Genomic DNA, 24,195 nt, shown 5'->3' with positions numbered 1-24,195 from the left:
AGTTTTCATTCCTTAATTCGTTGGCTACTCGTAGTTGCCAGTTAGTCAAGGTTTCTATACACGAAATTGTTGTTTTTTTCGGGATGCCTTCCTGAATACCCCAGAGAACCCATTTTGATGCTGGGTGTATCTAGGCATTACTTTAAGAAAACCTGACTAGAGGTACGCTTGCCACTACTGTAAGTGCCCTTCAAGTATTGTGATACCTGTAATACACTTCCCGTCACACTGAGCACGTTAATTGCCGTACATTTCTCAGGACATTGACATGGAGTAGATCTACTCTTATTTTACTGGATGGGCAGTTGTGACGTACTTTAAAATATTTCCACCCAAATGGAGAGTTCACCGCAAGGTTAAGGAAATTCTCCACAAATGTTCATTACGATTCTTACAATATTTTATATAATAATCTGAGTTAAGACCGCTAGGGAGACTGAAACAACCTTCACTTTCGGCAGCGGGTGAACTGTCGTGGTCTATAATATTGTTTCTTTAATACGTTGACTTCGAGGTCGTACTTTTTATTTATACTGTTCTTGCTGTATTCAGACGATTATATTGAACCTGGGGTGCACGTTTAGAACTTGAGGGACTAGATATAACCTTATATCGCAAGCTTAATCAGCGCGAGAGAACTGTCTTGAAAACAATCAGCTGGAGTTAATTACAAAAGTAGATGATCAGATTGAAGAGGATTTTAGTACACAAAAAGCCGTCAAAACCTACGTAGATCAATTCACTGCTGTTGGAGTTTCGCTTACCTAGTTCGAAACAGACTTGTAACGGTTTGCTGAACTTGACTGGAATAGTTTATTAAAAGTGTAGTGTTATTAATTTTAACTCCAGATTTTGCGGTCATGACCTTACAAAAGAAACGCACGGTAACATGGAATAGTAGGGTTCAGGAGAGGGACAGGGGTGACAGGGACAGGAGATAGTCGGTTAGCGGGTAGGGCAGAGGCGGGTAGGGGTATAGGAGAGAGATACAGGGGCGGGTGTGTTACAGAAATGGAAATGTTGAGTGGGTTACAGAGGTGGATAGATTCTAGCAGGGGAGGTCGGACTGGAGTATGTGGTGCAAGGGAGAGGGGGTGGGGGGACAAGGGTGAGTAGGGTACAGACGGAACCATCCCTACCGGTACAAGTGATGCCATTTACAGCGTCACTTTCATACAATAACCCGATGACGTTCCTTCTTTACCAGTGAAGTCTGTGGGGTCGATGTAATTTGTTTAATCTTACTCGTTTCGTATTGTGTACCTTTCATTCAGTGTGTCATTTTTCGAGAAAAATACTCAAATATTCGGCAATGAATGGCCAGCGCAGTTGCTGTTTAGTGTTACTACAGGCTAAGCTGTTTTTCTTCTGTTCATTTTCGTTTATCTTTTTTTATTGATTTCTTAAATTCAAATCTACAGTTATGTAGGTACCTAAATGATCAAAGTAAACTATCATAACACATCTGTATTAATGCATTGTCAAAAACTCTAGCAAATACGCACGTAGACGATGTGGCATCCTGTCGTGGCCGGCAGACCCCGCTTTAGTGCACTGCATACTTTTTTTTTTTTTTTTTTTTTTTTCGATAATCTCTGGTAATATGTCAATCATGAACTACGAATGATTATTGAGGTTGTACATGGGTTTTCTAGTTTTGTTGGAAGTTCCCAAACAGGTGAAAATGCCTAGTCCATTTTAAAACATGATTTGGAGGTAGCATTTTTTTTTTTTTTTTTTTTAACAATACTCCTGTCATCTGAAGCCAAAGCGGGATGTACAACATTGCTCAACTGGAATGTAAGTGAACTTCAGATGCAAGTGGTGTAAGTGTAAATAACCATAATCACAACGGAGCCCCATTAGAAAACAGAATATTCATTTTTATAAAACAAGTTAGCTGATGTGCAAGTTTGCTCTGCTTAAATCCATGTGCATGGTCTCGCACGTTACCAATTCATTTTTTTGTCATAAAATCATAACCTTAAACGATATAAATACTGACATCTGCACGTGAGAACTCTTTCCGAAAGTAATGTAGATTCAACAGCACAAAGTTAGATACTGAAAAAACTCATTACTTGTAGAGCTGTACCTCTGCATAAAATGTGAAATGGCGGTGTTGCCGTGATGCTCAGGTTGTAACAATACCAGTTTTTACCTTATATTTACAGTCGATGGACATAACCACAACTGGAACTTTTTTTCTTTTTTTTTTCGTGCATATTTTACGACCGAACACCACTGTCTTTTAAAAGGAAATTGACACCTTTGTTTATTCTTACTTTGTAGCCGTCAGTGTGTCACGTTATAATGCAATGATACACATGATTATCTTCGAATCGTATGTTGACTTCAAAAATTCGACAAGGTCACACTCCAAGGTCATCGTAAAAATCCTTTGCACATCATTCCTTCTGTAGTTTGGTTGTCTCTCGGGTCGTGTATGTACCCCAATATGCAGTACTTAGCTGCCTAGCCAGGAGTGTTAGTTAAGAAAAAGTATTGAATGGTCTAGTGGCTGGGTGATGGGGGAGAGGCGGGGGCGGAGGTGGGATGGGGGGACAGGGGTGGGGTGCCAAGGCGAGAAGGGGTGGCGGGGCTAGGGTGGGGTGCCAGGGAAGGAGGTTTACGGGGCAGGGGCGGGGTGCCTGGGGAGGAGGGGTGGCGGGGCGGGGCGGGGACGCGGCGGCGGGAAGAGCGGCTTGTCACGTGACCACCGCCGCCGCCACTCCGCTTGGCAGACCCCGGCCAGCAACACTTCAAAATTCGCCTCTGCGCCAGTTTCTGCGAGTTAAGCGAGCAAAACCCATTCATTATGTCGGACGACGCTGCCGTAGCACCAGCTGAGAACAACGTTGCACCAACTCCTGAGGTAAGGCGAGAAATGAATTTTATTCTTCCCCCCTCGATGCTCAGAGGAGCCAGAGCAGAGGCAGCCCGCTAAATACGGCCAAGCAGGCTCCCATTCTAAATTCAAGGCTTCTCTTATGTGTTGATACTAAGGGAGAAAATACCCATATATCCCCTCTTACATCCCAGAAGGTAGTGTAGCTGTGATATGCTGTCTTATTGTGCGGGATTATTTGTGAAATTGTATTTTGAAGGCCAACTGTGCTGGCCAAAATGGCGAGGACTCGGGCTGATCAATCCGGTCTGGCGGCGGTTTGGAAAACCAAATTTCCCGCCAGAAACTCTAGAAATTCCCGCCAAAAAACCTTCATTCCAACACTTCCTTCATTCAGTAGAACATGTCAAGATAGAAGGGGTAAAAATAATTTGAAATCACTGTAGCTAGAATGTTGCCAGTAGCGCCTTACAGAATATTTGGTGGATAATTCATTTGAGGGTAGGAAGGTCGGGTGCGCGGTCGATGACAGCTGCCACCACCCGGGATCTCTTGTTCGAATAAAATGTCTTTTCTTTGAATAGTATGTGTAATTTTAACTCGGCATTGCATTTAGAAGTACTTAAAGCGTTAAGCGATCACAAGTAGAAAATTTGATTTACCTGTTCGTTCCCTAGACATGATTTGCAACTTTCAAATCGCAGCCCGCAAGTTATTTGCAGAAAAAGATATGCTTGTTTCGGAAATCTCGAAGTAATTATATTTGTTTATCTGAAGAAATAAGTTTTCATTGTGCTGAAGCTTACTGTACATATTTTAAGCTCTTGCCATCTAGTTGTAGCTAAATTAGTGCCATGCGGACATAACGCATCTCCTTAATAATTCAGTGACTCCGGTAAATAAGTCACACAGTCACTTAAACACTGAGAGAAAAGTGTACAAGTTAGCAAAAATGAGGAAGTAATAGCTTTAATAAAAATGAACTACATTATTGTGACGAGTTATATTAAACAAATGAGTTCATAAGCGACCTAGGCCGCTTTATTTTCCATTGCACCCGTGCATTCTTCCCCCAAACCTGCCTGACTTCTTAAAGTGTAGAACGGCAGGTTTGTGAGTTCAGTGAGTATAGGAGGCGGGAGGGCAGCGTGGGGTGACGTTGAGGGGCGCGAGTGGCTGCTGGGTGAACAGGTCTGTTGGAAATGTAACGATGACTTCCCACAGGGGTGTCTTGTTTATCGCCCTCACTGCACATTGGCTACGCGCTAGCTCGCACCAAAACATCATTAGATTTATAGTGGTTCATTATTAGTGTATCTCAATATAATAGTGGTATTATGACAGCAGTTTTAAGAATGGAAGTAACCGTTACTGTCTAAGCACTAAATTAGTGGTAACTGGTGCATAACTGGGGCTTCATGGTCAGTACCAGTGATACCATATATGAGTATCTAAAATCACTTTCTCCTGATATGAATACAGTAGCTGTTGTGCAATTTCCTGCTGAGCAACGAAACGTGTTGAAAGGTAACGAAAATGAGGGACGTGGCATCCGTCCCCCCCCCATCCCACAACGCGCCCCCCACGTCTTTACCAACCGCCGCCACCTAGCGTTCTCCCTCACTCTGAACTCCCATACAGCTGCTCATGGACCTTGTGAGCGTAAATTCCTGAATATGTACACAGCTGTTTACGGCTTCGTACGAGGGTGAATAGGATCGATCACCCCTCCGTAATCTGGGGGTCCTATTGATCTGACGCCCTAGGCAATCCGCCTTTATTAGTTGCAGTATTCCGTGCTGGCAACTATTACATTTTAAAACACTTCATGGGTTATGATTAGCTTGCGACATTGAATGCAACATTTGTGTGTGTGTATGGATCCATACTCTGGAAAAGATATTTTCCATGCTGAATAGAATCATCGAATATCTAACTGGCATTGGCAGGGCATCGTGGATTCGTCCCCCCCCCCCCTTAAAACCAGCCAGATAGGTGCTAAGTTGGAGTCTGGCGTCAACGATAATAAAAGACTTCTTACTGAAGGACTGGTAACACTTAAGCTCCCAAAGCAGCTTTCAGTGAGGATTGTAAAACTGGGCAGCGTTAATTACCTTACAGCTGATCGTGTTAGAAACGGCCTCGTTAATTCTACGATGATTGACCTCGCAATATGAGGCGGAATTATGAGTTGGAAAGTACCCTAAGAAACTAGTTTTTACATTCTTTTTGGGGTTGAAACTTGTTTTGGAAAATAAGTCTAAAGAAGCATGAAAATAGCTTATTTCTTGTATTCATTGTTTTCATTCCACGTATATGTCCGTAGATTATGGCAGTACGAGTTACTGCAGGTAAAACGCTGGTGTATGATGTATCTCTCAAGTGGCAGTGTGAGGGGCAGCAGTTGATTCGTCCTCCCCATCGCCATTGTTCATTTGTTACACTGATGCACACAGAACGTAACGTCTTATTTTCAGCAGTCTTGCAACATTGCGTTATTCATCTGTATATATTTGATTTGGAGCCATTGAATTACAAGTACTTTCGTACTTGCGTAAATTCTTACGTGCATGCAAACATTGGCATAAGAATTTTACTGTAATTTTTCAGTTTGCATCGGGAAATAATTCACAAACTGAATTAATTTAGTTCTCAAAACTTGATAACAGCATTTATTTTAGGCTGATAACCGATAATGAGAAACGATGAAAGGTGGAGGAGGAGGGGGAGGGGTGGATGACGACGATGGAGGAACGCAGGCGACATAAAAGCAGTTATGTTTGAAGCGATCGACGTCATAGTAATGATGACTGTGCGTAGCGCGGGTAAACCAACCATTATAGTTCCTGACGGATTGAAGATAACGAGGGCGGACTGAGGCCGGAGGTTTGTTTCTTGTTTATGGTTGTAATGACATTCTTACTACGGGAAGCTCATTGCTTATCTGCGGTCATAGTTGCTCCAGTCTGTTGTCGGCCGTTCAGGATCTTGAGCGCAGTAAATATCACTGTTGTCTCTGCTAATTCATCACTGTAATATGGTGCTTGCCTTGTTTTTAGATATGGTTTGAGATAGATTATTGAACATATATTGGAAGAGTCAGTATGCATCGCAGTGACCGAAGGTGTCTTGAGATCACTTCAAACCAAACCTAAACTGACCTTAACCTAACCTAACCTAAACTTATCCTAGATCAACCTAACCTAAATTAACCTTAAATAAACTAACCTTAATTCACGAAATGACTGATTACAAAATCTGCCTGTAACATACATATACATATACCGGCTCTAGACAATATATATATATATAAATATATATATATATCTAAATAAATATATATATATATATATTATATATATTATATATATATATATATATATATATATATATATATATAGATATATATCGACCTATAGTTCCCTATATTTCGATAAGACATCCGACTATCTTCCTGACACATGTATTTCGTAAAATGTTGATAAATGGCACAGTGCTTGAGATAACATGCGGATACTTTCAGCATAGCAGCTAAAAAGGACACTCGGCGCATGGCACTGAGCGGGACGGTAACTTCCAGCATGTCACTCCGTGCATACTACAGAGGGTTATGGTCAGGGGAGGGACAGGGGCGTTGGGACTTGGTGACATTAGGCAGCTTTTTTTCATTATTATTATTCATGGTCTATTTATGAAGGATTTTAGCCAGTTCCTGCGATAGAGATCTCCAAAGGAGTTAAATATTACTCTGAATGATGTCACCGTTTTGTTCGTATTTAGTTTGGTTGTGAAGTGCCTGGTAGTTGTACAAGTTCAGATAAATGAATTAACAGGCTAGATTAAACACAACTTAGACTCAAAAAATAATAAATACGGCCTCAAGTTAGTTTACAGTGGCCAGATTGCTTTCAGTATTCTTATAGCCTATGTATTTGTGTATAATTAGTGGGATGACAGTATTGTGTGAAATTGACCGTTGTTGGTATTTCATTCGACTCAACAAAATCGTCCGATTCTAGTATAAACAAACTTCCTAAGGTGCAACAGTAGAGCGAGAGGGCTACCGGAGATAGATGTGACTGCCCGGTACTACGATTCCTCACAGCTAAACAAATTCATCCGGCTAGAATTAAATGCGAAGTACATCAGCAACAAGAAAAGGGTTATCTTACTGGTATATTACACGACTCAGGTTTACATGAAACGTGAATCCGGTAGATTGCGAACTTAGGTCGCCCTTTTGCAGTCCACCACCGTCCTTTGGGGAGATAGGGAAGAGTTTAAGGACGTTTGTATAAAGGGCGATGGAGCCACTAGGTTATGTCAGTCCCACCACATGAAGGCTTTCCTGCAGCATCATTAGCCCCCAAGTGCACAACTAACAGGGAAAATGGTCGTTACCAGCAGCTGATAGGTACTTGTAAAGAAAGTTAGCAGCTAGGGGTAAAAATGTCTGGTATGAAAGTGGTAGTGGGAATGTGATGACATTGGTTTGGTGGCAACGTGTGTAATATACTATAAAGGCCATGGGTTCGTGTTTATCAACGACCTTCAGCAATTATCACGATCAAGAATAAAGATCTTATGCGCAACTTAACTCTTCCAGTCCATCGATGTCTTGCATTTTAATCTTGCTCTCACCAAACTATTTTTATTAATCGTGGGAAGGAGTTTTATTACTGAATGGATGGCTGCATGTAACCCATCCAGTTCATTAAGTATCCCTATGCTAATCACCTAGAGGTAAGAAAAAAGATAAAGCATGTCATCGGACTGAGGGAACCCATTTATTTTGTTTCATATATAATAATCTTTTCTATGTTCTGTATTTCATTTTAATATCGACATAGTTTGCTGTAGCAGTATACAGGTGGATAGTGAGGTGTAAAGTTCACAATAAATCACCGAAGAAGAGGTGCTACAAAATCTGCCAAGCCATTCCTAATACATCCCCTTGTGTTGTGCCAGAGGGGTGAGCACTGAGCACCCTTGGTGACAAACACGAGAGCTGTAACCTGTTGCTCCCTAGGGCGACTGGCTTGGGTGTCACGTAGGGGAGGCTAATATTTCATTCTACCGTTTGATTTTAATGTGTTACGAAGATTCTCTCTCTCTCTCTCTCTCTCTCTCTCTCTCTCTCTCTCTCTCTCTCTCTCCTGAACACACGGTTAAGTCCCATCTGGAGACCGAAATAGTGTATATAACCTTTGTAGTTTAAAAAATCTCATAAATGTAATTAAGTCGTTAGAAATGAGAAAATAATTTTATAAAGACGTTTCCAGACTGAAGGGATGAACCACTAATATCCGAGTTGTAGTGGCTATAAATTTACCTGTTATGGTGCCATAGTACACACCGACATGCATTGTCAGAGAAGTATAATTATTTTTCTTTAAGGAACTTTTTCCCTAATGTTCCGTTCGGTAGTATTCGTGGTGGATTGCTTCGAATATTTTCTCTTGTTTCTAGTGTACCACAAGTTGTCACACTGGAAACGAAACAAAAATTCTTTAATCCAAGGAAAATTTATATTAATCACCGTCCCTTCTCTGTAGAGAGTGACCTAAATCTCCATGCGTAATACCTAAACAGAGCCAACCTCCCAGTAACATGAGTGGGCACTACCGTGGGACAGGAATGGGTTTTGGGTGGGGAGCTGAGACCCGTTATAGTGGATTAGGCAGGCTCACCCCCGCAGGATCAGGTGTAGACCAGTTTGCTGCAGGCATATACTCCCTCACACCCACGCTGCCCAGGTTTTGGTGTGAGACGAAACTGGGATTTACATGGGCCAGGTGTATGCCTTACTTCAGACTTAGTTGCCCTCTGTTGCTCTCTGGGGTTCAGGTTCACATCACTGTTCTTCGTCAGATTTGAAAGATCAACTAGGAGAGGTATGTGACACGCACCGGTACATATACTAATTGCAGGCAAAAATAACCAAACATCGCTCTATAGCTACTTGTAAAAATTTTTATGCTGTGAACACACAATTCACCTTACCGATGGTGGAATAAATACCGTATGAGCATATTTATGGGAGTATCGTGGTAAAAGGGGGGGGGGGGGAATCGTGATCTTTGACAACATATCTGCGTCGCGCCGTGACATCGCCAAGAACAGTTCGAATTTGGCTTGTTTCCTGCCCCACCAAGTTATCAAACACTGGTTAGTTGTGTAACGGGTTTTTGTAAGGGACTTCGTAGCAGGTTAGTTCAGGCTCATTGTAGCTCAGTAAATTGATTCATGGGAATATACATCCATTCAGATCACTTCAGATGAGTGTAGGACCTTATACATCCAGTCAGGTGGGCTTCCTTCGCGTTCATTCTGGCCCTGTCGTCAGTTTGGTTTATTCACTTCATTTCTAGACCTTGTAAAGCCATTTAGGTTTGTTGAAATTCATATTAAGTCCAGACCACCCGTGCAAATTCAGTAGGTCAGTTTGGATTCATTCAGGCCACCATAGGTCGTCTTGCAAGTCCAAAAAAGTTGCTGTATTTATTTTATTTCCTAAGGCAGCACCATCCAGGACAGCCTAAGTCCAATCTTGTCCTTTTTTTTTCTGTGTGTGTGGGGGAGAAGGTCAGTTGTGTTCAGATCATCGGAGGAATTCACGCCCTTGTCCGGTATCTCCATTCAGTTAATCTCGGGGTAGGTCAGGTCGAACGCTCCATGACATCGAACCCAATACAGTTTATATCACATTAAGTCTTCTTTATTAGAATCTGGATCGAACCAGCTGTATCGTAGGCTATTTTTCCTGGGACCTTTCAAGTGACGTCTGCCTGTCAGTCCGTATTTATTCGGGTTGATTTGTGGTGTCATGCGGTATGCATTCCTTTGTGGGCAGCGATTTTGGAATTATTATTATTATTGTTGTTGTTCTTGTCAATTATGTTATTGTTAATGGTGATGTTAATGCAGTAGTGTTAGTAGTTGGCTATAACGTGGATGAGAGGGTAGGAATGGGTCGAGTAGTCGAAACGAGCTGGGATGGTGATGGATGATGGGGCAGGATAGGAGGGTGGAGTACAGGCTGTGAAGAAAGTCGTTGTGTGACGGTATCGGCGAAGTGGATGTTTATATCCAGGTTTTCATCCAAGTGAGCAAGCACTCCTAGAAAATCATAGTTATGCTTGATATGGTTAGTTGAGTAACACAATAAATTATATTTTAAGGTATATAAATAAAATGCAAAAGATTACTATAATTATTTATAAAAAATTATCTGCAAAAGAAAAAGTGCGATTATCATATATCAGCGAGAATACGGGACCATATCTTATCTGTAAAGTTGAAAGTCAGGCTGCTCCCACTGGATTGGTAGAGTGCGTGGTGGTGTTGTTCTCCTATGGCTACCCTGCCCACACACTAATTTTACCAGACAGTGTAACGTTCCGCGTGTTGCTACCCTGCGTCACCACCCAAATTGTGTTGCTATCTTGTACTGCACACTCATTATGCCCTTTATTTAACCCGGTTTCTTTGATCCCGCCCAATTTTGACCTCTAGTCGGGTGACATGATGTGCTTTATTTATTTATTTATTTATTTTCTGTTTCCAGACGATTCTGTGCAGCTTTGAAAAGCCCTCTTTTAGTGAAATTCGAAAATTGAACTGAATAAGTAGTAATAGTCCCAGGTTCATGTGAAACCCAAGCCAAATGAACTGCAGGCTGAAGGTGCCCACCTCCTGTAGTCCACCATCCTTTTGGGGGCAGTGGAGCCGCATTGTTAAATCGGTGCCAGCACATGAAGGCGGCCCCTTCCAGCATCGGTGTAATTTAGGTCTTTCATACATTTAGTTTTCATCATTATAACCATCAAGCACTGAAGTGTAGTAAGAATATATATATTTTTATCAGCTTATTCTTTGGCTATACAGTATTTACGTCACGGGGCATAGTAATCTGTGCTTTCTTGTTTTCCCTTTGCTGTTGCTGAACAATAATGAGAAATTTAGTGCAGTGGTGATGAAGCAACAGTTCTCTCTCTCTCTCTCTCTCTCTCTCTCTCTCTCTCTCTCTCTCTCTCTCTCTCACACACACACACACACACACACACACACACACAGGATGATGAACACTGGCCTTTGTGTCTTGATAGCCAAATAACATCATCAATTTTAGGTCTGATCGGAGAAAATGTGAAGCCAGACGTTTTCATTATAAAGTAGTAAGTTGCTCTAATGTTGCAGGGGTGTATGCGCTAAACAATAATTTTAAACGCTGTGGATAGAAAAGGAATGGATTTATTTTTGTCCGTAGTAACAAAACGTGCCGGTATTGCATTTACACTTGCCAGTTTGTTTAGTTTGTGGATAGTTACGTTTGAACTATATTTTTTACTTGAAGCCAGACACGTAGCTATTTTGATCGAATTCGCTTCAGTGCACATTGTATATTAACTGTTACGTATCTGTGTTTACCAAATATCCCATGAATGCCTAATCCAATTTGGGTTCGAATTGGTTCGTAAATTTGGGGTATTAGAAGAGATTATTCGATTTTGGCTTAGATTGATCAAAAGTGAAGGTCAGAGGTCAAGGTCAAAGTTAGAGAGCGTCGCCGATGTATTCTCTGAGCACTTTTTGTGTTGCCAGGCGTTGTGGTAGTTTTCCCGAGTAGGTACCTGGTATATAGCATATTTCAGTGACGTGATGCACAGGAATGAGGCGTAATGAATTCAGTGAACATGTTGTGAACTTAAGATGGCATTAATACAGATTGTTCAATGACAGCGGTATAGTAAAAAGTAATTCCATTTCAAGCGGATATTGGAGGGGGGAGGGGAGGGCTTTATTCCATCAACCGTGACGTCAGCAGTGTGGTAACTGACAGTGTAAATATGTGGGTGTTTGGACTGGACTTGAGCCTCAATCCCTCACCACAAACCACACACGCCATTCATGCCGCAACGCAGCCCTGAAGACATTCAGTTTGTACTCTTTCGCTCGTATTATTTTCAACACGTATGATGAACTTTCAGGAAGAACGTTACCAATACAACAGTGAAGAATGTTGTGAAGTAAGGTATATAAGGAATGCATGAATGAGGTATATAAGGAATGGAGGGATGGTAGGAGAAATTATGAAGCTTGGTGTGTGATTTATATAAAGTGCGAATTCTTCCACTGTGACTGAAGGACATAATTTTTGTTAGCATAGGAGACTGTAGTGCTTCACCCTGACTTATATATTGTCCATTAGTAAATTCTTTATTTCCTCGAGTATCGCTTACTATCGAGTGTATCAGTAAAGTGCACGATGATTATAAGTGTGATGGGTAAAGTAAATAGCTGAGGAGGAGGCGTTAGGAAAAATCTAAGTAGCTGCGGTATTTGTACTGTTGGCACAAAATTAGTGACCGTGTTGAGACCTCCTTCCTTACATGGGGGAGATACGTAGTAGGGTTATCAGCACATTTACATGTCAGAGGATGAAAGTAACGGATTCTCTTATCAGTTCACCCCACTCACACCGACCCCAATTTATCTCTGTGCCTTACTTGTTGCCACGTTGTTATCGCCATCACAACAGGCACTGCTCTTCAGAATCCCCACCGTACAGAGAATATATCACACAGTACCCTTTGAATCTTGTGACTTTGTTTCATTTTATTCTTGCTACCCAGACAGTTTCATTCACACTAGGTTAATCTTTTCGAACAGGTGCGGTTAGGTATAGCCATAATTAACCCCTTAACTGTTAGATATCCATCCTAAGTTGAACACAAGCGTTCACCAGCTGTGGCAGTGTTGACAGTATATAAACTACCCAGTATATTTGAATTTCTTCTTTTGTACCTTTGTTTTCCTCACTCCGTATATAGATTGCCACTGTAAAAGTCGTTCATTTAACGAAACACGACCTGACGTGTGCTTCTCTGTTTTGATGATTGCCTGGCCTGTTATCCTTGGAGGTAAAGAAAATACAGCCCACGTATTCCGTGCGTGTCGTAAAAGGTGCGTAGGAATGTGACTACCCTAACGCCAGGGTGTGTTGCAGGCAGCCTCATAACTCGGATAGGAAACTACGGCGGACTCCTCTTCTCCTGGGCCTGTATTGCGTGGACACGGGCCAGTTTCTGTGATAAACAGGTCTTCTTTGCAGTTAATTATTAGTAGGAGTAGAACTATTTTGTTCTTTATTATTCATTCTATTGCTAGTCTGGTTGTAGATTGTTCAGCAGGTTATGAGATGATAAATGTATAAACAAGCAATATTATATACAACTTCCATTCAGGGGGAAAAAAAAAAAAACATAAATCATAGTTCCCAAAGAGACTTGCCCTGTGTCTGCCTACCCCACGAATACTATGCATAACAGATAATTATTATATCGTGTAATTTCATGTTAATTTACCATCCTACACTCCAAAAGCCTGTATCCATGCATTAAACATTTGATGGGGAGGGTCACTTCTCCGCTGACAAAAAAAGAAACAAAAATAATGATGGTGTTCCCTTGCTCTACGTATCACTTGCCTTGAGAGACCCGGAAAATACCGCCTGAACGTGTGTGGTACTGTACTGTAGAGCAGCCCATTCATTGTAGGCTCGTGGATGCCGGCCTTTACATTACATGCATATATACTTTCATGTGTTGGATTTTACAAGGGCTTTTGTTCATTCTACTTCACACTGATAATCTGATATCTTGTACATTGCTTTGGGGTTCCTTATGTTCTGAAGTTACCATTATGCTCCTTGGTTCTCTAATCCATAAGCTAGCACACGAAAGGTGTACATACTGTATTATAAACGCTGGGGGAAATAGTCATTGTAACTCCTGTGTATAATCGATTACGAAGCTGTTTTTTTTAATACCTTAACAGTTTACTCTGTACTGAAGACTGATTTTCCTTTGTATGGAATTTTCACGTATTTGAGAGAGAGAGAGAGAGAGAGAGAGAGAGAGAGAGAGAGAGAGAGTAATAAAAACATGAGGTAATGAGGGTATCGCATCTCAGCATGAGGGCATCACTTTTTCTGGCTCTTCCATTCTCTCCACCGGTGTTGCGTCACTGTGCTGTCTATCATATTTCATAGAACACTGCTCTCAAATACCCACCACCACACTCCCACACTCACCCATTTTATATAATTTACACTCTGATACCCACCACCTCACTCCCACACTCACCCATTTTATATACATTACACAGATACCCACCACCACACTCCCACACTTACCCATTTTATATACATTACATTCTGATACCCACCACCATACTCCCACACTCACCCATTTATATCTATTACACTCTGATACCCACCACCACACTCCCACACTCACCCATGCTGTGGTTGGTTCCGCAGTGCAAGAAGCGCCTGGTGCATTTATTTATATCCAAGGGGTGGTTGGGGTTTATTGCTCATGTAATGGCACTCAGGGATGAGTGAAGCTGGTCACTCATCTTAGGACCAACTGCCTAGCCCCGGGCTCCTACGCTCCTCATGGGGCAACATAGGACTGGATGATGGATGGATGGGTATTGTTAAAGAACTCAAAGTCTCCTCGCCATTCTTACGACCTCCAGTCCATCAAACATTCTGTCCAAGGATCCTCAATTAAACGCATTTGATACCGTACTCTTTTTTTTTTTTATGGTATATGGTGACTATATTAGAGTGAATACTTGTCCTTTTTTCTTTTTTCTTTTTTTTTTAACTATTGGATCGTAAGTTGGGTTTAGGTAGGCTGAGTATAAGGTAAATTTGTGTGCGTGGTTTAACTTTTTCATGATCTAGACAACGATTTGATTCAGCTGAGTGAGCCATAGGAGCTTGAGTGTTAACTAGGTTTTCAGGAAGACTGGATGTGAAATAAAGTGAATGCAAAATAAAGTTGATCAGGTAACCTAAATGTGACATGAACTAAATGTATAAAAGGGTTGGTATACTGTGTGTGTGTGTGTGCAAGGCAGGTAGGGTGTGATATAACTTCTTACAAGGTGGGTTTCATGCAAGACAGGCTGGTTGCGTATAGGACAATGAAAAACGAGATCACTAGGAGTTTTGGTGGCCTGCAATGAATGGTAGATAAGGGTGTATACCCTAGAATGTAAGGTAGACTGAGTGTGAGGTTGTAGACTGTAAAGTAGGTCAGGTGTGAGTGTAGACTTTAGGGTAGGTACTGTAGGGTGTAAGGGCGTAGAGTGTACGGTAAGGTGAATGTACGGTAATTGAAGACAGTGAAGGTGTAGGGTGTAAAGTTGGGTGGAAGTAACTGGAGACCGTGAGTGAGTGTGTAGGCTGTGTGCGAAGGGCATGTAAGAATATAGGCTGAGTGTAAAGCTATACCGTACGAGTGGAAGATCCGGTTTTGATAAGAATGTATGTTAGTAGCGAGGATGGGGACATGGAGCGGGTGAAGGTTTGTGTGGGGATTCAGGATTGGAGTGACGAAGGATGTAGGTTGGGTGTCAATCGCGTAGCCAGGTTTTCGCAGACAGGGGACCAAGATGGGTTCAAACCCTAATTTGGGGTTGGGGTGGGGCGGCATTGTCACACAGTGTGCATTCATTAAATAGACCTAAATATCAAATGGGGGTCCAGTGGGGAGGGGGACGGGTCTAACTTAGGGGCCCGGTCCCCTAAGCCCTTTCTGGCTACGTCGGTGTTGTGTATGTGACTGTAGTGTGGGTGGGATGGATGAAAAATGGCTGAGGCGAATTATACATGAGGTTGGGTAGGCTGTGTGGGTGTAGGGTGATGCAACGTAGTATGAGGGTGGGTGATGTGGAAGTTGTTTATTTATGTGGGTGTATATAGAGTTTCAGTGCAGGATGAGTAGGTCAGGTGTTGCACGGGTGTGGTGTGGATAGACCAGGTGTAGAGTGCATGTTATGTGGATAGACCGGTTGTAGGGTGGATGATGTATGGAGACCGGGTGTACTGTGAGTGGCTGTGGTATTGGTAAGCCGGAAGTTGGATGAATGTGATATATGCATACCGGATGTAGGGTGGTCGTGATGTATGTTTTCCTGGTATAAAGTAGATCTGACATGGGTATACCAGATGTATGGTTATGTGATGTATGTGTACCGGATGAAAGGAGGACGTGACATGGGTATACCAGATGCAGGGTGGATGTGATGTTGGTATACTGAATGTAGAATGGAAATGGTGTAGAATTATGAATACGGTATACCACATGTAGGGTGGATATGGTGGGGATGGGGTGGGCTGTGGTGGGGGTAGATCGGATGAAGGGTGGTTGAGGCATGGGTAGGGTGGGTGTGGTGTGGGTAGTGCGGATGTCGGATACTGGTAAAGGTTTTCTGATTCGACCGGATATAGGGTGAATCCGGTGTGGTGTCAGGATGCGATGGGGTGTCAGGCGGCGCAAACGTCAAAATTGATCGCCAATGTAGGGTAAGGGTACGGTAGAGTCAGGCCAAGATATGTGGAGGGAAGCTTCATGGAGTATTGATCTCTCTGCTTTCCCGCTCCTGCTGCTTCTTCTGCCTGCTTGCCCGGCCTTCTGTCACAAACCGCTGCCGAAATTATCCCGCCTCTCCTATAGTGTTCACTGCTGCTGCTGCTGTCCGCTTCACTACCCCTCCCGCGTTTCTTTTCCCGCGCTTGTCCTTTGTACTTTTTGGCGGGAGGTTTTCTTCGCTTTCACTGAGTTTTTCTGACCGTATATTATCTTTGGAGATTTTTTCTTGCCGTTTTTAGGATTAGTGCTGATCTATTTCTTTTTATTTTTATCTGGTGGTTATTTTCCCCATTGGACACATCATTTTCGGCCTTGGGGACAGTAGGCGTGATGAGTCTGACGGAAAGGGCCGGGTGGGCGCTGGGTGTCAGAGAGAGAGAGAGAAAGCTGAGCGTCAGGGACAGGGAGAAGGAAGATGGGAGAGGATAGTACGAAGAGAGAGAGAGGAAGTTAACCGGGCGTGGAGAACGAGAGTGAGGGTGATAAAGGAATGAGTGAGTAGGGAAGTGGGAGGGGTAGAGGAAAAGGCGGTGTAGGAAAGAGAAAAAAAAGGAAAAGAGGGACAAGGAAGATTAAGAAATGGAGAGGCGAGGACAAGGTAAAAGAGGGGTAGGGAAGGAAAGAAAATGAAAGTACGAAAGAAGACGGAAAAGGAGAAAGAAAAATACGTAGAGAAGAAAGAGGAAAGAATGGGAGGCAGGGAGAAAAGAAGAAATTGGAAAGAACGGTAGGGAAGAATGAGAGGAATGGAAGTTTAGGCAAGAGTGGGAAAGAGATAAGGGGTAAGGGGTGGAGTAAGGAAGAGGAAAAAAGGTGGAGAAAGGAAATGAGATATCAAGAAGAGGAGAGAATGCAGGTTTAGGTGGAAAAGAGAGAGTAAAGAGGGAGAGGCATAAAGGAAGAGAGCAACAATTTTGGCCTCTTCCTCGCCCTTTATGGGCCAAGTGAGAGTCTTCATAAAGGATCTTAGTCTGTTTTCTTGTTACATCAGACGCCCATAACAATTATTATCAGGAATTATTTTGGCGCGTTTTTCTAATATTTACACTGAGTGAAATATTAGGTGGCTGTTTAAGTTAACGGAATACGGGCAAACAAGGAATTATATGCACAACGTAGGTTCAAGACGGTTTATAAATAGGGCGTCAGGTGTCAGGTAATATCACGCCCCCACTGATCACTGGAATACTGCTGTCGGAAGTAGCAGACTGGGAGGGTGGTGTAGGAAAGGAGAGAGAGGAAAGCGCAGAAGAATTGGAAAAGTAAACGAGGTAGGACAAGGAAGGAGGAGGAGAGTAAAGTGATGTTGAAGCAGGGAGAGGAAAGAGGAGAAGAGTAGGTTCAGTGAAGTGCGAGAGAATGGAGAGAGGAGAATAAGGGTAGTAAAGGGGAAGAAAAGGGAGAATATGGAAAGTAATTTGGGGAGGACAGCGAAATAAAAGAAAGTATAAGGTGGAAATAGAGTGGACCGACGAGAGAGGAAAAACAGTGAATTAAAAACAAAATTGGGAAGAACGAAAACAGAGAATAGGTGGAGATAATGGGTATGTTAGGGAGAAAACAAAAGGAATGGAATGGGGAAGAGAGAAAATAGGGATGAAGGAAAAGAAAATAGAGAAGAAAGAAATTTTAGAACAAATGGAGTAAGCTATATAGGAACGAAAGAGGGGGGGGGAACCGAGAACGAAGAGAAATTATGGGAACAAGAAGGGAGAAAATTGAGCGAATGGAGTACATAGGGAAGACAGAAGGGTGAAAATCGAAAAGGAACGGAGAAGGGGCGCAAGAGGGAAGACAAGTGCAGGAAAGAAGGGAAAAATAAGAAACGAAGACAAATAAGCAGAAAAAGAATATGGTACAGGAGAGCAGGGCAACGAAAGAAGAGAATGAAGAGATAGGGATAAAAAGAAGAAAGGGGAATAAGGGAAGATGCGGGATAAGTGGCATGAAAAGGGCAAAGGGAGAGGGGCTTGAGAGTGAGGGAAGGACAGGAAGAAAGTAGAGAAAATATGTGAGGGAGGGGCGCAGGGAGCGAGAGAAGGAAAACAAGGAAGAGAACGCGGAAAATTCATGAAAACAGACAAGAGAAATAAGGGGAAAAATGCGGAAGAGTAGATCGAAGAAAAATGAGTGAAAAGAGAACGAAGAGAATAAAATATGGGGAAAAGAAGGGAGAAAATAGGGAAGGAAGGCGGGAGGGATGATGTGTGTGTGTGTGTGTGTCCCACTCCTACCGCTGGCCTCCCTTGCACCTTTCCTGTTGGCCTCTCTCTCTCTCTCTATCTCTCTCAGTGGGCTACCGTACTCTGAGCATGTTTTATTTAATGTTCGTTATCCTCATTCTCCGATTTTCTTCCAGTTGTTTATGTAGCCTGTATGTAAAGATTTATTTTTCTAGCACACGAGCAAATCTATCTATAGCTAGACGCCATATTCCCGTAGCCTATAAGGGGTGGCTGTTTGTTAGTTGTTTTACGGGGAGGGGCACTAACTCTCCGCAAACCCACTTGTTGATACGTAGGGAACACGTATAGGGTTGTAAATGGTTTCCTGGCTTACGGGAAGCAGCTAGGCTTGTCACGTAACCGTAGAGCCACCAGAAAAGGAAAAAGTAAGAAAAGATTGCAGAAAAGATGGGAGAAATAGGAAGAGAGGAGGGCAGACACAGAAAAGGAATGATAGTGATGAAGAAGTAGGCGACACTACATCAAGTGGGTGGATGATGGTCGCCTCCACCTACTCTGCTACCTCAAACAAGTCAGTGGGTCTTAGAATGACTGAATCGAATGGTCAGGTGTTGTTTGATAGGGGTGTCGTCATTTTTTGCCGCAGGGTTAGAGGCATGAGTCGACAAGGAACTTTCAACATCAGAAGTATGCAGATTGAATCACCACCGCGCACGTAATAAGCATCTTACGTCATCGGCTGTGGTTCCTCACTGGCGCTCTGGCAGTTTTTTACGCATCTGTTCTGCAGTGAAGTGAAGACAGATTACCAGATTAATTTTTCTGATGTTGATGTATTTGTAGGTGACAGAAACCGGAGGATGCACATTCTTCCATATGATTTTATTGTCTCAGCCGGAAATTTTGGCTAGGCAACACGGATGCATGCATGATTACCTTGAGAGTTGTGGAAGAAACGAAGGATCGGTTGAAGAGGAATAGGGTGTGAGAAACAGTGAAGGTGGATGGTGTGAATCAGTAGGTTATACTGTAGTAAAGAGGGAAATAAAATTTAATACACTACGTTATGTATTATTTACGAGAGTTGGGCGTTTTGCGGCTGGCAGCAGCGTTAGCTTGTGCCCATTTTTTTTTTTTTTTTTTTTTTTCTCTAACTACTAGCCATGCAGTCATGGTCTGCATGATTTACACCAGTAAAATATGGTAAGGTAAATCTGTCACATTAAATATATTACCTTTAAAACTGACAACAAAAGCCACCAGATAGTATATCTTTGTAACATTGTGTGTTGCAACCAGAGCATATTTCCCGATACTACAGTTCAAGGAGTTTCGTTCTTAAATTCAAGTTTAACATCACTTAATTCAAAGGTTTTGGGTGAAACTGATATTGCTTCCTGGGCCTCAAAATTACCTGTCGTGATAGGTTTGCTTGCACTAATACAGTAAAATTATGAGTGACGGTTATTTGGTATATTCAGCTTTGAAAGATACAAAGTTAGGACAAAAAATTTACATTCCGATAATCAGATTTCATGAAACAAAGTTTAGTCTAAAGGATGTGAAGTAACTAGGTCTGAAAGATGCAGATTCATGGGTTAGATGAACTTGGTTTTGTTATAACCTCACAGATGGCATCACATGTTATGTATGTGTTCATTTATTACCTGCAGCCAGGTAAACATCAGCCAGTGCTGGAAGTTATGTTGGAGTTGTAGGTTAAGATGTCCTTCCATTACATTTTCTTTAGCAGAATTTTGTTGAAGTCATGTCGATGATCCCAGAAATATGATAATTTCTTGCAGTCTCAGTCATTAGTCATTTTGGAAGCTGGCTGCATTCTTGCAGTAGTTTTGCCAAATTATCATGGACTGAAAATCACCAGACCCTGAAGGTTGGCACTGCTGACTAAAGTGAGAAGGAAGCAGAAAAAAAGGGTCCAGTCAGGTGAACTGTTTGTTTATACAGCACTGTAGGGTTACCTTCCAGGTTTAGCACCGTAACATAAATACTCAAGAGTAGAAAATGCACACTACTGTACTTAAAAGTTGGAAGTACAGTAATTGCTTCATAATGACTGATGTCAGTATTCCAGAAAGCAGAAAATACTGAGTATAACGGTAAATTACATGTTAACACAAAGCATTATTGCCTTGTTGGCAGCCTGTAAGGATACTGCTTAAGCACATGTAGAGTACTGTTATGCAGCTTTACATTTTGAGCCTATGTTAGGTTAAGGCTGTATCATACTGGGCAGTTTTCTAGTAAAGCACATATAATCTTGTCATCATTCTTGCACAGAAAATTGATGGTTGTGAATTTCCTATCACATGCAAATTGCAGTCATCCCTCCCCGTAAAACAAATAACTCAAATGGCTACCCTTTACAGGATTATGGCGTCTGGCAATAGATAGTTAGTTTTAAGTGTAGATGTTTTCTTGTGAGAGCAGCAGCTGTAGCTCATATGCATGCTTATTTGGCATGGTACACTAGTAAAATATGCCTCTGGGGTAGCCTAGGTGCTGGCTGGCAGAAGAAGAAGATAAAAGAATTTAAAATGAAAGAAACTTACCAATAAACTGTATATTTGTACCATCAGTATATTGTGATTTCATTTCAGATGCATCCCCTATATACATATGGTATGTAATTGAAATTTTGTAATCTTCACCTCATTCAGTTATGTATTCATCAGGAACTATGAGAGGTTCCAAAGAATCATATGAAATCCACAAAAATGTTGGACATTCTTAATTAAAAGTTCCTATTGACTAGTCTGAGGTTGACTGAACATTTTCCCGTTGTAAGTGCACCTTGAGGATCAGTGAGGTTTAAATTATTTTCATAAGAGACCAGCCAGACAGCTTTTTTAAGTTGCAAAACCAGAAGATCCAGTTGAATATCCATGTTACCACTCCCAAAGTGCAAGTCTGCTTAGCCAATAATGAAAACTTTCCAACATATTCACCTGCACTTCATACTGTAGGCTAAAACAAGTACGTACTTCATTCTTTTCAGAAAAGGAATCGAGTGACCACAGTTTCACGAGCCACTGCCGAGGGTGAGGCACTCTTAAAGGAAATGGGATTTGAGGACAAAGAGACGCCAGGTAGGAGGAGAACCAGGGCAGCCATCAGAGGTGACGTATACACTCCCCCAGCCAAGAAGGAGAGGAAGTCACCAGCGCCAGGAAGTAAGTACCTCTGTAAAACCCACACTTGTAGATGAAGAATATAATTACCAAACAGTTTCGGTGGACACTGGCACCATCTTCAGTGGTAATTATATTCTTCGTCTACAAGCGTGGGTTTTATTCACCGTCTTTGATTATCACGCAAGAGTGATTCATCCAGCCAAGTACCTCTATGCTTGTCGCAGGTGAGAAGAAATTGCTTAACTGATTCCTGTCCTTACAGATGATTCCAGTTACTGTTTTTCCTCTTCATTGGCTGAGATTTAAATTTTATTTGCAAGTTTGACAAGCAACTTTATATAAGTTCATTATAAGTAAGATATCTGTTAAAAGCATTAGGAACAAGGTCGCCGGAGAGAAAATGCTGTATATTAATTAGTTTAGTTAAAAGAATGTGAATGAATGTTAACAAAATAGTCATAGATTGAAAATGTGATGATTCTTATCTCCAATGTCTGTCTTCCATGGTCCCTCTCTCTCTCTCTCTCTCTCTCTCTAGTGTGTATAGTGTCCATATATAATTACAGGGTACATTGTGCAACAGAACCCAGTTAATTCATACCATATGGGCAAAAACCAATCCATATTAACCCATTTTCTGGGTAAACCATGTTCCACAGGAAGGAAAACACACACCACTAACTAGGTGACTGAAGAGGTCTTGTAAACATAATCTTTATGAACTGTCTAGAGTAGGCCACAACAGTGAACAGCACTTTTTTTCCCTCTGGTTGTGGTTTCCTGTATTGCACAGCAAAAATCACTTATGGTTTTAAATCTTAATACAATAAATAGTTTGCCATGGAATTTTCATCCTTATGGACTGCTGTACCCATTTCACCACCCTGTTTATGCTGATTCTCTCCACATGACTGTACCATCTAAGCACATTTCCTTGGCTCCAGTGTCCACAGATCTCCATATGCTATAACATCCTGAATCACCCAGTCACTCTCCTTACACATTTCTCAGTAATCCCATTTCATGACTTCAATTTGATGTCACACCAAGGTCTAACACCCATTAATTTAGTGTAGATACTGATGCTCCATCTCCCAAGTCACTTATAGCCGCCACACTCAAATCTTTGTTTTGTATCAAGCCCTTCTTAGCACCAGCCACTGTCCTTCCCTCTGCCACACTACTTTACACACGTACCTCAACCTTCTATCATAGTACCCTTGTACCACTCAGCTGTGGTGGCTGAGTGGTCAGCATTGCTGATTGCAAAGCTGCCGGCCCATTAGTGCCAGGTTTGATTCCTGATGTGGCCAGCTGGCGTCATTTGACTCAGGTGTCCATACACCCTTCATGGTTTGTAGGTAAAATGAATACCTACGGGATGTAACTGTGGTAACCTGGATGATGCAATAGCCTTGTATTGCAGGATATTGGATGAAAAACCCACCTTAGGCTCGAAGGTCTAAGTTACGGAGATGAGCACTACAGCTAAGCACCCCATGGCATCTGCCCCACCTACCTTTTACACTCTCACCAATTCAAGTCAATCTCCATTCACCATCACATCACGCTGGGAGTCACCTTCTCCCTAAGTAATGATCACTTTGTTCCTATCAACACTTACTTTCAGGCCCAGTGCTCAGAGACATCCACAAAACCCTGAACCAATCTGCCAGTCTCTTGGCATGGTATAATGTATATTTAAGTTTTTTTTTTTTTTTTTTTATTTTTTTTTTTTGTAGGTGCGCGTAGAGGCCGACCTCCCAAGAAGACTGAAGACAAGAAGGAGGAAGAGCCAGTAGCTGAGAAAGAGGAAGAGAAGAAGGAGGAAGGAGGAGAAAAAGATGCAACAGATGACAAGAAGGACGAGGCAGAGAATGAGAAGAAGGAGGAGAACAAGGAAGAGGGTAGTACGGAGAGTGCTGATGGTGAGGCCGAGGATGCCAAGGCAGAGTGAAGGCAGCAGACAACAGTCATGGTACAAATGCTTACCTGATGGTCAGTAACAGGTTATTTTTACAGTAGTTTTTGTACTGGTTCACCTGTATTGTATATTCACAAAAACCCTGTACAGTATTGTATATTCACAAAAACATTCTTCAGAAAGTTCATACACAGGCAAACCCCAGTTTAACAATGCATCTGGTTAAGTAAAAACCCATTGCTAGACTGGGTATCATATATCAGGGCCAATTTAACATGTAAAGTATAGGGATGCATTTTTGAGCCTTGGGTTTCCCCCCCAACCAAGTCCTAAACCCATCTACATGAGTCCAAAAAAAGTTTAAAGCCAGTCTAAATGGCCAAACAGCTGTAAAAGATTCTAACCTATGCCTAACAGCTGTAAAAGAAGCTAACCCAAGCCTAACACCTGTAAATAACTCACCAGCCCCAACACATGCAGTGCCGTTATGAGACTTGATCACACTTATTTATATCTCTCCACACACTTAGTATCATTGCCCTACTTACGGCATTGCTGGGACACAGTTATGATGCACTATAATAGTGGCTTGCATAATGTTGGTGATGCAGCATGATGTAGGGTTGGCAGGTGT

The 24,195-nt window shown here is 42.0% G+C and overlaps 1 protein-coding gene across 1 annotated transcript in view; it reads left to right on the top strand.

Moving 5' to 3' along the window:
* The first annotated feature begins 2,699 nt into the window (after positions 1-2,699).
* The window catches only part of LOC145403825 (uncharacterized), a 29,343-nt gene continuing 7,847 nt past the window's right edge, over positions 2,700-24,195 (top strand). The window contains exons 1-3 of the mRNA XM_080275513.1: positions 2,700-2,875; positions 21,502-21,676; positions 23,380-23,635. Of these exons, the coding sequence (XP_080131639.1) occupies positions 2,819-2,875; positions 21,502-21,676; positions 23,380-23,594 (447 nt within the window). The 5' untranslated portion in view covers positions 2,700-2,818 and the 3' untranslated portion in view covers positions 23,595-23,635. The remainder of the gene's footprint in view (positions 2,876-21,501; positions 21,677-23,379; positions 23,636-24,195) is intronic.

Source organism: Coenobita brevimanus, chromosome 61 (assembly GCF_032717465.1).
Source record: "Coenobita brevimanus isolate Jiangsu-jjx chromosome 61, ASM3271746v2, whole genome shotgun sequence".
NCBI lineage: Eukaryota > Metazoa > Arthropoda > Malacostraca > Decapoda > Coenobitidae > Coenobita > Coenobita brevimanus.
Note: the sequence above shows the minus strand (reverse complement) of the source record. Positions and strands in the feature narration are given on the sequence as shown.